This window comes from Scyliorhinus torazame, chromosome 18 (assembly GCF_047496885.1).
Source record: "Scyliorhinus torazame isolate Kashiwa2021f chromosome 18, sScyTor2.1, whole genome shotgun sequence".
NCBI lineage: Eukaryota > Metazoa > Chordata > Chondrichthyes > Carcharhiniformes > Scyliorhinidae > Scyliorhinus > Scyliorhinus torazame.
In genome coordinates this window covers 63,280,176-63,292,272 of record NC_092724.1, presented here as the reverse complement: position 1 = coordinate 63,292,272, position 12,097 = coordinate 63,280,176, and the positions used below count along the sequence as shown (strand labels likewise).

The 12,097-nt window shown below is 46.9% G+C and overlaps 1 protein-coding gene across 3 annotated transcripts in view; it reads right to left on the bottom strand.

The window, feature by feature from the left end:
- Positions 1–12,097, bottom strand: part of ankrd24 (ankyrin repeat domain 24) — a 215,155-nt gene that overhangs the window by 164,178 nt on the left and 38,880 nt on the right. For all 3 annotated transcript variants that reach the window (XM_072482820.1, XM_072482821.1, XM_072482822.1), the window contains 2 exons: positions 7,712–7,818; positions 3,695–3,882 (listed from right to left, as the gene is read on the bottom strand). In XM_072482820.1, coding sequence (XP_072338921.1) covers positions 3,695–3,882; positions 7,712–7,818 — 295 coding nt within the window. The remainder of the gene's footprint in view (positions 1–3,694; positions 3,883–7,711; positions 7,819–12,097) is intronic.

Sequence of the window (12,097 nt, the reverse complement as noted above, 5' to 3'; positions counted from 1 at the left end):
AACAGTCTGCTTTTAGTCTCTGTCCATAAGGTACTGCATGTGACCGTCTCCACCCCCAAAAACTTCAGAGCCTCTGAAAGTGCCATTGTCCACAACAGACTCCCACTTTAACTAGCATGCCACACCTGACAAAGCAACCACAATACGCTCACCCCTCACTGCCTTTAAGTTCACTAAGCCAATCCAATAGACAGACTTTTATCCCGGAGGAGCTCCTAATTTGTATGGGCCAGGGTTTAGAGAACCCCAAAGTGTATCATGGAGTTCACCTGACCCACAGCCTTTAATAGATTGTGGTATGGGGAGCACACGGCCCACTCTACAGGTGTGGTACAGCAGAAATGGAAAAGTATTTTTTAAAGCAAAACAATGTTTATTCTATGAACTCAAGTTAACCTTTCTAAAACATAGTGAACATCTTAGCAACCATTAATTCAAATACAACCCCCAAAGAAAACAACACCAAGTAATCCTTAATAACTTCCCAAACAACATCCAGAAGACAAAAGAAAACACCTTTTAACAGAAGCACATTAGGTTTACATTCACAATTGAGAACATTTATAATTCTGAATTCACCAAATGATCAAGACATAGTCTTTTCAAGGCAGAGAGATCAACAGTGCACCTGCTCTGTCTGGCTTCAGCTCCAACACTGAAAACGAAAATTTAAACATCCGGGGATTCACAACCTATCGAAAAGACAGAGAGGTGGGCAGAGGGGGTGGGGTTGCCTTGTTAATTAGGAATGCAATTAAATCAATAGCACTAAACGACATAGGGTCAGTTGGCATGGAGTCTTTGTGGGTAGAGTTGAGGAACCACAAAGGCAAAAAAAACCATAATGGGAGTTATGTACAGGCCTCCTAACAGTGGTCAGGACCAGGGGCACAAAATGCACCACGAAATAGAAAGTGCATGTCAGAAAGGCAAGGTCACAGTGATCATGGGGGACTTCAATATGCAGGTGGACTGGGTAAATAATGCTGCCAGTGGACCCAAGGAAAGGGAATTCATTGAATGTTTACAGGAGGGCTTTTTGGAACAGCTTGTGATGGAGCCCACGAGGGGACAGGCCATTCTGGACTTAGTGTTATGTAATGAGCCAGACTTGATTAAAGATCTTAAAGTAAGGGAACACTTAGGAGGCAGTGATCATAATATGGTTGAATTCAATCTCCAATTTGAAAGAAAGAAGGTAGAGTCAGATGTAAAGGTGTTACAGTTAAATAAAGGTAACTACAGGGGCATGAGGGAGGAACTGACGAAAATCGACTGGGAGCAGAGCCTAGTGGGATAGACAGTAGAACAGCAATGGCAGGAGTTTCTGGGAGTAATTGAGGACACAGTACAGAGGTTCATCCCAAAGAAAAGAAAGGTTATCAGAGGGGGGATTAGGCAGCCATGGCTGACAAAGGAAGTTAGGGAATGCATCAAAGCAAAAGAGAAAGCCTATAATGTGGCAAAGAGTAGTGGGAAGTCAGAAGATTGGGAAGGCTACAAAAACAAACAGGATAACAAAGAGAGAAATAAGGAAAGAGAGGATCAATTATGAAGGTAGGCTAGCCAGTAACATTATGAATGATAGTAAAAGTTTCTTTAAATACATTAAAAACAAACGGGAGGCAAAAGTAGACATTGGGCCGCTCCAAAATGATACTGGTAATCTAGTGATGGGAGACAAGCAAATAGCTGAGGAACTAAATAAGTACTTTGCGTCAGTCTTCACAGTAGAAGACATGAGTAATATCCCAACAATTCAGGAGAGTCAGGGGGCAGAGTTGAATATGGTAGCCATCACAAAGGAGAAAGTGCTAGAGAAACTAAGAGGTCTAAAAATTGATAAATCTCCGGGCCCAGATGGGCTACATCCTAGAGTTCTAAAGGAGATAGCTGAAGAAATAGTGGAGGTGTTAGTTATGATCTTTCAAAAGTCACTGGAGTCAGGGAAAGTCCCAGAGGATTGGAAAATCTCTGTTGTAACCCCCCTGTTCAAGAAGGGAACAAGGAAAAAGATGGAAAATTATAGGCCAATTAGCATAACCACGGTTGTTGGCAAGATTCTAGAATCCATTGTTAAGGATGAGATTTCTAAATTCTTGGAAGTGCAGGGTCGGATTAGGACAAGTCAGCATGGATTTAGTAAAGGGAGGTCGTGCCTGACAAACCTGTTAGAGTTCTTTGAAGAGATAACAAATAGATTAGACCAAGGAGAGCCAATGGATGTTATCTATCTTGACTTCCAAAAGGCCTTTGATAAGGTGCCTCACAGGAGACTGCTGAGTAAAATAAGGGCCCATGGTATTCGAGGCAAGGTACTAACATGGATTGATGATTGGCTGTCAGGCAGAAGGCAGAGAGTTGGGATAAAAAGGTTCTTTTTCGGAATGGCAACCGGTGACGAGTTGATAAATTCTTGATTTCTCGAGGAATTAAGGGCTATGGAGAGAGAGCGGGTAAATGGAGTTGAAATAAGAACATAAGAACTAGGAACAGGAGTAGGCCATCTGGCCCCTCGAGCCTGCTCCGCCATTCAATGAGATCGTGGCTGATCTTTGTGGACTCAGCTTCACTCTCCGGCCCCTACACCATATCCCCGAATCCATTTATTCTTTAGAAAGGTATCTATCTTTTTCTTAAAAACATTTAAAGAAGGAGCCTCAACCGCTTCACTGGGCAAGGAATTCCAGAGATTCACAACCCATGATTGAATGGTGGAGTGGACTCGATGGGCCGAATGGCCTTACATCCGCTCCTATGTCTTATGGTCTATGGTCTTATGACAGTGATCCAGACATGACAGCCACTGTGCCTCCTTCAAAAATCTATCTAGCTCTGCTTTAAAAATATTCAAAGACTCTGCTTCTACTGTCTTTTGAGGAAGAGAGTTTCAAAGAATCGCATCCATCTGAGAGAAAAACATTGCTCCTCATCTCTGTCTTGAATAAGCGACCCCTTATTTTTAAACAGTGACCCCATAGTTCCAGATTCTCCCACAAGAAAAAACATCCCATCCACATCCACCCTGTCAATACCCCTCAGGATCAATCAAGTTGCCGCTTACTCTTCTAAACTCGTTGCGTGGCTTGGTGTCATATTTTGTTTTATAATGCTACTGTGAAGAACCTGGGCAATTTTCCATACGTTAAAGGCGCTATAGGTTGGTGTTGTAAATGTGGGCGGTGTTTTATTTGATGTTTGCAGAGCCATTTTATGGAGCTTTGTCCTATTTAGAAACTTTGTCCTTTGTTGATTGTTAGCGACAAGATTTCATGATACCTGCGGTTACCACATGATCAGTAGAGGAAAAGTGGCTGATTAACTCATACTCTTTTTTTAAATCCTATTCCTTCTCATGTAAGATCTACGTTCATAGACCATCTTCACAGGAACTCTTCCCACTCTTCCCAAAGAACTGGTGGAAATCGAACGGCTCCACAGGTTAGCTGGGTTGCCGTCAAAATCTGCGGGTGGTAAACAGGCAGAAAAATCACTCCTCAGTGGAATAATGGGAGGGCAATTGGCCTAGAACAATCCCTTCTCGTTTTGATCCCAGATATGAGGTAGGGCCTATTTGTGGAAAGTCAGAGTAACCTATTTTAAGAGGGAGTAGGGGAGAGGAGGAAAAGAGAGAGAACTTGGTGGATATGTAACACCGTGCAAAGAATGTGGGACTATAAAGAACACAACCTACCGCTGTTCCAGAAGCTTCTGTGAGGGGCCAGATGAAGTAGCTGCAGAATGTCAGTATTTCCAGTCACCATACTATAGTGTCCAGCATCATGGCCCAAAGCGTCTACAAGGCTGACATTAGCTCCGCTCCGAACAAGAACATCCACTGTCTCCACACTGTCGTTTTCACAGGCCAACATTAAAGCTGTTCTGAGTTTAAGAAAGAAAGCAGGTCAAGCCCACTTGTTAGCAGTGAGAACACCGAAGACCGAAGCACGTTCCTGATGAGTTACCTACGACAAGCTGTCATGGTTGAGGTGTTCGTAGCTAAATATCTCAGTGGTGCTCGGTTTCACTGCTTTGCAGCAAATGGCAATGGAGTATGTTCATCTACTGGGTGGGCAGGGAGAGGGGGGTGTGGGGGGCTGGTTTGAATGTGTGCGTAGCCAACACAACTTTTGTACGTCAAGCTGTGTTTCATATGGGTTGATAAGGAGCCAACCTATGACAAGCACTTTCATCCTATCCAGAAGAGTACAACCAGAGGATAAGACCTCTGCTTGAAGGGAGAGTACTCGCTGTCAGGATTCTGGTACAGATTTTGACGGAGTCAGGATGACTCCGGAGCCATTTCAGCTTGGGATCTGATTCTGGGACTCTTACCCCATTCCTGGCAGCTGGTATAGGATAGTGGTTCGTGAAACAAGCCCACACGTTCTACTCCTGATCTGGCAGCTCCATTGCATGGTTCATTATCTCCTAGCACCACCCCGCCCTGCAAATTTCGTGGAGCCAGGGTAGGTTCTCCATGACCCGTGATTCACGGTCCATCAGAGGAGTCATGAATTACAGAACCTTTTGTAAGATAAGTTTAAATGGTGATATCCATGCCTCCAGTGGGGGCAGGAGGGGGCATGAAAGGACTCTGGAGTCATGAGATGGCATTTGGGCCATGGAGGGAGGCATGGAGTGCGGCATGGAGAGCAGATCAGAGGGGGGGGGGGGGGGGGGGAGATGAGAGTGCGTTGAGGGTTGAGGGCCTCAAAGTCCAGAGGACCAAGGTGGTGACCTCATGAGTCTGCCTTGTCACTCACCCGCCCCCATAGACACCTATAATCTGCTTCCAGGGTCAGTGGATCTGACGTTTTCCCCTAAGTGAATATTGCACGTAACCAGGCTCAGGGTGGGAGTTGGGAAAGTTGGGCAACTTTCGCCTCGGTCGTGAAAATCCAACGCTCTAGCTTTAAGCAGCTCCAGAGGCTGTCATTATATATAGAATCCAAGTTTCACAGCATTCACCGAGGACTAGGAAGGAAAATAAAGGCCACAGCTAAATGTGGCTGTTTAAAATGTAAATGTTCTTGTATTGTTTTCAGATGTAACCCTTGCTATAACATTCAATAGAATGTAGCTGCCTGTCCAAGGGTCAGCTTGGCTCAGTTGGTGGAGCCCTGGCCACTCATTGATGAAAACCATGGGTTTAAGTTCCACTATAGGCTTGAGCACATATTCTAGGCTGACACTCCAGTGCAATTCTGGAGGAGCTCGGTACTGTTGGAGGGGTCATCTTTTAAAATGGATTAGTAGACTAAAGGCCCTTTCAGCCTGTTCACTTGGGGTTCGGTGACACCATCTGTCAGCTCTGGCTCAGTTATGGCAAGGGTTATGCCATAACAGCTCCTACCTCTCAGTCAGAAGGTTATGAGTTCAAGTCCCACTCCAGGGCTCGAGCACAGAGATCAAAGCTGACACTGCAGTGCAGTGCTGAGGGAGTGCTGATCGTTCGGAGGTTCCATCTCTTGGATGAGAGAGACCTCATCTGCTCTCTCAGATGAACGTAAAAGATCTCATGGCACAATCTGTAGAAGAGTAAGGGAGTCTGTCCTGGCCAATCAATATTCATCCCTCAATCAGCATTGTAATAACAGATTCTCTGGCCATTATCACACTGCTGTTTGTGGGAGTTTACTGTGCACGAAATGGCTGTAACATTATAATAAAAACAAGTAGTTTATTGGCTTTTAAGTGCTTTGGAATGTCTGGTGATCATGAATGGAACTGAGTGCAAATCTCTCTCTTTTATATTTCTGAAGAGCAATGAGATATATCGGCCATTATTCTCCAATTAGCCATAATAATAATCTTTATTGTCACGAGTAGGCTTACATTAACACTGCAATGAAGTTACTGTGAAAAGCCCCTAGTTGCCACATTCCAGCGCCTGTTCGGGTACACAGAGGGAGAATTCAGAATGGCCAATTCATCTAACAGCCCCCAAAATGAACAATTTATTCACTTGCTCTTTGAGGGATTTTGCTGTGCATCAATTGGCTACTTGCATTTGTCGGAGTGCCTCTGTAAATATTTTCATCATCATATTCATACCCCTCCATATGGCCTCGCCCTTCTCTATCTCTGTAATCTTCTAGAGTCTCACAATTCCCAAAGAGCTTTGTGTTCCTCCAACTTTGGCCCTCTGCACTTCCTTCATTTCACCATTGGCGGCCAAGCTTTTAGCTATCCAGTCCTCAGTCATAGAATTGTTGAATCCCTACAGTGCAGAAAGAGGTTATTCGGCCCATCAAGTCTGCACCAACCCTCTTAAAGAGCACTCCACTCAAGCACACTCCCCTGCCCTATCCCAATAACCGCTTAACCTAACCTGCACATCTTTGGACTGTGGGAGGAAACCGGAGCACCCGGAGGAAACCCACGCAGACACGGGGAGAACGTGCAAACTCCACACAGACAGTCATCCAAGGCTGGAATTGATCCCAGGTCCCTGGCGCTGTGAGGCAGCAGTGCTAACCACTGTGCCGCCATGGCGGAATTCTCTGGAATTCCCCATCTAAACCTCTCTTCAGCTCTCTTGGCCTTAAGTGACCGGATACTCCATTCTGAGAGAATAGCTGCCCGGCAGCAGAGAATTGCCACTGGTTCCCGTTGGTGTAGGAGCAGCAACCAGGTGCAAATCCCTCTCCTTTTCCATGCTAATTTTGTCGGAATCCCATTTTCTTCTGCCATTTTGAGGGGGCGGCACGACACCAAGGTCTGACGGCGCCCCCCCCCCCCCCCCCCCGACAATGCAAATCCTGCCCCCCCCACTTATAGGCAGGGGCAGCCTCCCCCTACCATGAGAATAACAGGTTACCCCCCACAGCACACATGCATGAGGGTGACTAAACCTCCCACCCACCACTCGCCCAGCTCACCCATCAGACGCCCCATAAGAGACCCCCATCAGCGACACCCCAACCAGAAACCCCCACCATAGCCGCCCCAGCTGAGACCTGCATCAGACACCCCCATCAGAGACTCCTACTGAAGAGCAGTGTAGGCGGGAGAGTGCAAAATCCCGGCATTTTCACTTACCCTTCCCTAACATCTGCTGTCTCAGACAAAAATGTTTGAAGCAACAGACGCTACAAGTGTCAGAGGCTTCCTCAAATGCAAAGCACACTTGAAAGAGCTTCAAATCCCTTGACAGCCTTTGAAATGCAAAATTTCCATTCAATTTCATGCAGCATTATATTAGCCAGTGATTGACAGTTTTATTACTCCAGAGACAGGTGCTTGGTGATTTAGTAAATATATTTTCCTTCTCCATGCTTGAATGCATCTCAAGTACCCTGTTTTGATGTTTATACCACAATGTTTATAAACACTCTTGCTATGACTGACAGCTCTTCACCACATCATAAACAGCTAAGTGCTTTCTGCTGTGAAAAAGAGATGTTTCTTGAAATCTGCCCCTGTAGCCAAGTTTTATCATCTGTATTATCTCCTTATGTGGCTCAATGCCAAACTTTGTTTCATTAATTCTCCTGTGAAGTATCTTGGGAAGTTTTATTGTTTTTAAGTCAATGTATAAATATAAATCGAGTGTCTTACAATTACAGCTTTCTGCTTGATATGCTAGAGGTTAACCCAAAATATGATAGGGGTGCTTTTAGTTAAAGATTTTACTTACCTTTCCTTAGCCATACTTTACCTGACTTCCTGTTGATGAATATTATCCCAGCTGATCGACACAACTCACCTTCCCTGTTTATCCCTGCTGTTGACATCTCCTCCCCTTACAATCAGACACCTACACATCTCATAGTTGCTCATCTGTGCAGCCAGAATCAGTGGAGTGCAGCCATCCTGGATGAGAGAGAGAGAGAGAGAGAGAAGATACCACATCTAGCAGGTGCCAAGTTAACTACCAGCACACTATGGACGTTGATCACTTTGTTGGACACACTGCCTCCCATTCAGAGGGAAAGTACCTGAATCTCTGACATCCCCTCACCCTCAGGCCAGTCAGACCAGAATGGGCCGAGAGCTTGCCGAGGCAACTTTCTCTGCAAACTGGGACATTACAAACAGGCGGATTTAAAGGGAAAGAATTCTGGACGTTACACATTGATGCATTTCTTGCTCATCCATTGAGAGTTTTGTCTATAGAACTGTAAAGGAATATTCTGTCAAGAATTGTGAGAATCCTGCAGCCACCCAAAGACTCAGTTGCAGAGGAGTTGTGGAGTTGTTAAAGTGGCACCATCATGGGGCCCGAGTTCTAGCAATATCCAGGGATAGTTCCCACCAGACCCTCCACTTTCAGGCAGCGTAATAAGTGGGTAAATCAAGCCAAAAGTCCTTGCGATGCATTTCCACCCTAAATCTGGGAGAAACAAGGAGAGCAACATCAGAGGAGTCGTAGTCAGGATAGGGACTTTGCAGAACTCGATTTTCACCATCCATTGGCAATGCCAGCCAGAGAAATAAGACAGAGGAACAAAGCATTGGTTAGGAAACAAAGGTTTTCTATCATGCTCCACATTGGGTGGATATGGTGCTGGAGAAGGGGATGGTACAGAGACCAGAGTGGAAGTTAGATGTGGGAGTATTGGGGGACTGAGGGTTCTGTGACAAAATTGAAAAAGTAATCGAGGAATATGTAGGTTTTAACTGCACGGGTGAGGTGTCAAAGGAGGTTTTTTGGGAGGCTTTAAAGGCGGTGGTGAGGGGTGAGGTGATCTCGTTCAAGGCGAGGCTAGACAAAGAGGAGAGGATGGAACGTCAGAGGGTAATAGATGAGATGCTGGAGGTAGACAGGAGGTATGCAGAAGATAGGGACCCAGCACAGTTGGAAAAGAGGAAGGAACTCCAGGCAAGCTTTGACCGGCTATCTACCAGGAAGGCGGTACGCCAATTGAGGCGAGCAAGGAGTGCAGTTTACGAGCATGGAGAGAAGGCGGGCTGTATGTTGGCGGGTCAGCTCCATAGGGAGGCTGCGGCAAGGGAAATTGTCCAGGTGCAGGACAGGGCAGGGAAGTTGGCTGTAGCCCCAGATCAGATAAACAAGGTCTTGAAGGAATTCTATGAGACGTTATACAGGTCAGAGCCACTTGGGGGAGGCCGGGAGATGCAGGTATTTCTAGATGGGCTGGAGTACCCGAGGTTAGGGGAGGGGGTCAGGACTACATTCGAGGGGGCGATAGTGGAGCAGGAGATAAAAATGCGATTGGGAGGATACAGTCGGGGAAGGTGGCAGGGCCGGATGGGTTTCCGGTGGAATATTATAAAAAATTCAAAAATAAGCTGGTACCATGATGGTGGGTGTTTTGTTATGTTTCCTTTGTAACACAAGCGGCTTCCTTGTGTTGCATTTGTCAAGGAAGGTCGAGACGTGTAAATAACTTCAACTCATTTATTTACACTATGTACACTTTTATAACGTAGGAGTTCAACACTACTGCTAATCCTATTGTAGCTACCTAAACTGACTAACCAGCTGCTGTCTTCCACGTGGTGGGTGTGATAATGAATCAACCCTGTGCCTCTCCTCACTGACTGTCTCCACTGGCCAAAGGGGCTGATCATCTGTGTGGTGTCCTTTATGTATGGGTTGGTGTAATGCCCCCCTGTGATCGTATCACCTCCTTGTGTATCGTGAATGTCCATTGGTCGCCTCCCATCTAAATTATCTATTGGTTGAGTGTGTGTGTGTGTGTGATGTTTCTGGTGCTCCCTCTAGTGTCTGTCTAGCTTACATGTATTTACAGTGATGCACATCACCACAGTGGGGATGTTTGAGGAGGCGATAGCGAAGGCGGTGTTACCACAAACTTTGGGCAGTCATCGATTTCCCTGTTACTTAAGAAAGATAAGGATCCAACGGAGTGTGGGTTGTATGGGCCCAAATCACTTTTAAACGTGAACGCAAAGATATTGGCGAAGGTACTGGCAGGTAGGCTAGAGGAGTGCCTCCCGAAGGTGATAGGTGAAGATCAGACGGGGTTTATGAGAGGGAGGCAGCTCTTTTTGAACATTAGGAGGGTATTGAACATGGTTATGGAGGGGAAGGAAACAGAGGTGGTTGTGCCATTGGACGCTGAGAAAGCGTTTGACCGGGTAGAATGGGGGTACTTGATGGCAGTTCTAGAGTGGTTTGGAATTGGACCCAGATTTTAGGACTGGGTAAAGCTACTATATAAGGAGCCGAGGGCCAGTGTCCGCACAAATAACATCAGCTCAGAATACTTTCCTCTCCAATGTGGGCCTGCTACGCAGGGATGCCCTATGTCCCCCCTGCTGTTTGCAGTTGCGATTCAGCCATTGGCCATCACATTAAGAAGTTTGGGGATATGGAAAGGGATAGTGCGGGGGGGATAGAGCATAGGGTGTCCTTATATGCCGATGACTTGTTGTTATACGTGTCGGAACCAAGTGTGTCAATAGGGGGAATACTGGAGCTGCTTCGGATGTTTGGGTCTTTCTCAAGGTACAAATTAAATCTAGACAAGAGTGAATAATTTGTGGTGTCTCGGCCGGGGATGGGGGGGTTGCCATTCGGTGAGGCAGAGACTCACTTTAGATACCTGGGGCTGCAGGTTGCTCGGGATTTGGGGTGGGCTCCGTAGGTACAACATTTCTAGTTTGGTGGGGAGGGTGAAATCTGATCTGGCAAGGTGGGATGGTCTCCCTCTGTCACTGGTGGCACAGGCGGTTAAAATGAATGTGCTGCCGCGGTTCCTGTTTATTTTTCAATGCCTGCCGATTTTCCCGCCAAAGGCATTTTTTAGAGCGATTGAAGGGATGATTACCTCGTTCATATGGGGAGGGAAGGTGGCCAGAATTAAAAAGGTGCTGCTACAGAGAGGAAGGCAGCAGAGGGTTTGGGTCTTCTGAACCTGATGTATTATTACTGGGCGGCGAATGTGGAGAAGGTACGGAGCTGGGTCAGAGGGGTTGACTCCCAATAGATCAGAATGGAGGAGAGTTTGTGTAGGGGGTCGTGATTGAAAGCGCTAGCAACAGCACCGCTCCCTCCGGCCCCGGGGAAATACTCAGGGAGTCCGGTAGTAATAGCTCCGTTGAGAATTTGGAGGCAGTTTCGCCTGCACTTCGGTTTGGGGGCACGGTCAAGGGAAATGCCGATTCGGGGGAACCAGAGATTTGAGCCAGGGAAGTGGGATGGAAATTTTCAGAGATGGGAGGAGAAAGGAATTAGGACACTAAAAGATTTGTTTCTTGGGGGTCGGTTTGCAGGATTGAAGGAGCTGGGAGGGAAGTATGGGCTGGAGCAGGGGGAAATATTTAGATACATGCAGGTTCGAGCCTTTGCCAGAAAGGAGATACAGAGCTTCCCAGTAGAGCCGGCTTCCACATTGCTGGAGGAAGTGCTGACAGGGGGACTAGAGAAGGGGGTAGTATCGGCGGTTTACAGGGCTATTTTGGAGGAGAAGGTGCCGCTAGAAGGGATCAAGGCAAAGTGGGAGGGCGAGTTGGGAGAAGGTATGGAGGAGGAGTTCTCGTGTGAGGTGCTCCGGAGGGTGAACACCTCCACCTTGTGCGCGAGGTTGGGGCTGATACAGCTGAAGGTGGTATATAGAGCACACCTCACAAGGGCGAGGATGAGCCGGCTTTTTGAGGGGGTAGACGATGTGTGTGAACGTTGCGGCGGGGGGGGCCGCAAACCACGTTCATATGTTTTGGTCCTGTTCAAAGCTAGAGGATTACTGGAAGGAGGTTTTTAGGGTAATCTCTAAAGTGGTGCACCTGAAATTGGATCCGGCCCTCAGGAGGCCATATTCGGGGTGTCGGACCGGCCGGGTTGGAAACGGGCGCGGAGGCAGATGTAGCCTTCGCCTCATTGATCGCCCGAAGGCGGATCATGTTAAGGTGGAGATCAACCTCTCCACCCTATTCCCTGGCATGGTGGGGGGACCTGCTGGAATTCTTGACGCTTGAAAAGGTCAAATTTGAACTGAGGGGAAGGATGGAAGGATTCTACAATTCATGGACGTTATTCATTATGCACATTCGAGAATTGGATCACATCGAACATTAGGGGGATAGGGGCTGGGAGGGTTGGGGGGAGGGGGGCTGTATGTGTTGATGGTGACTATGGGTGATTCCTGATTCCTCTTTGTCATTT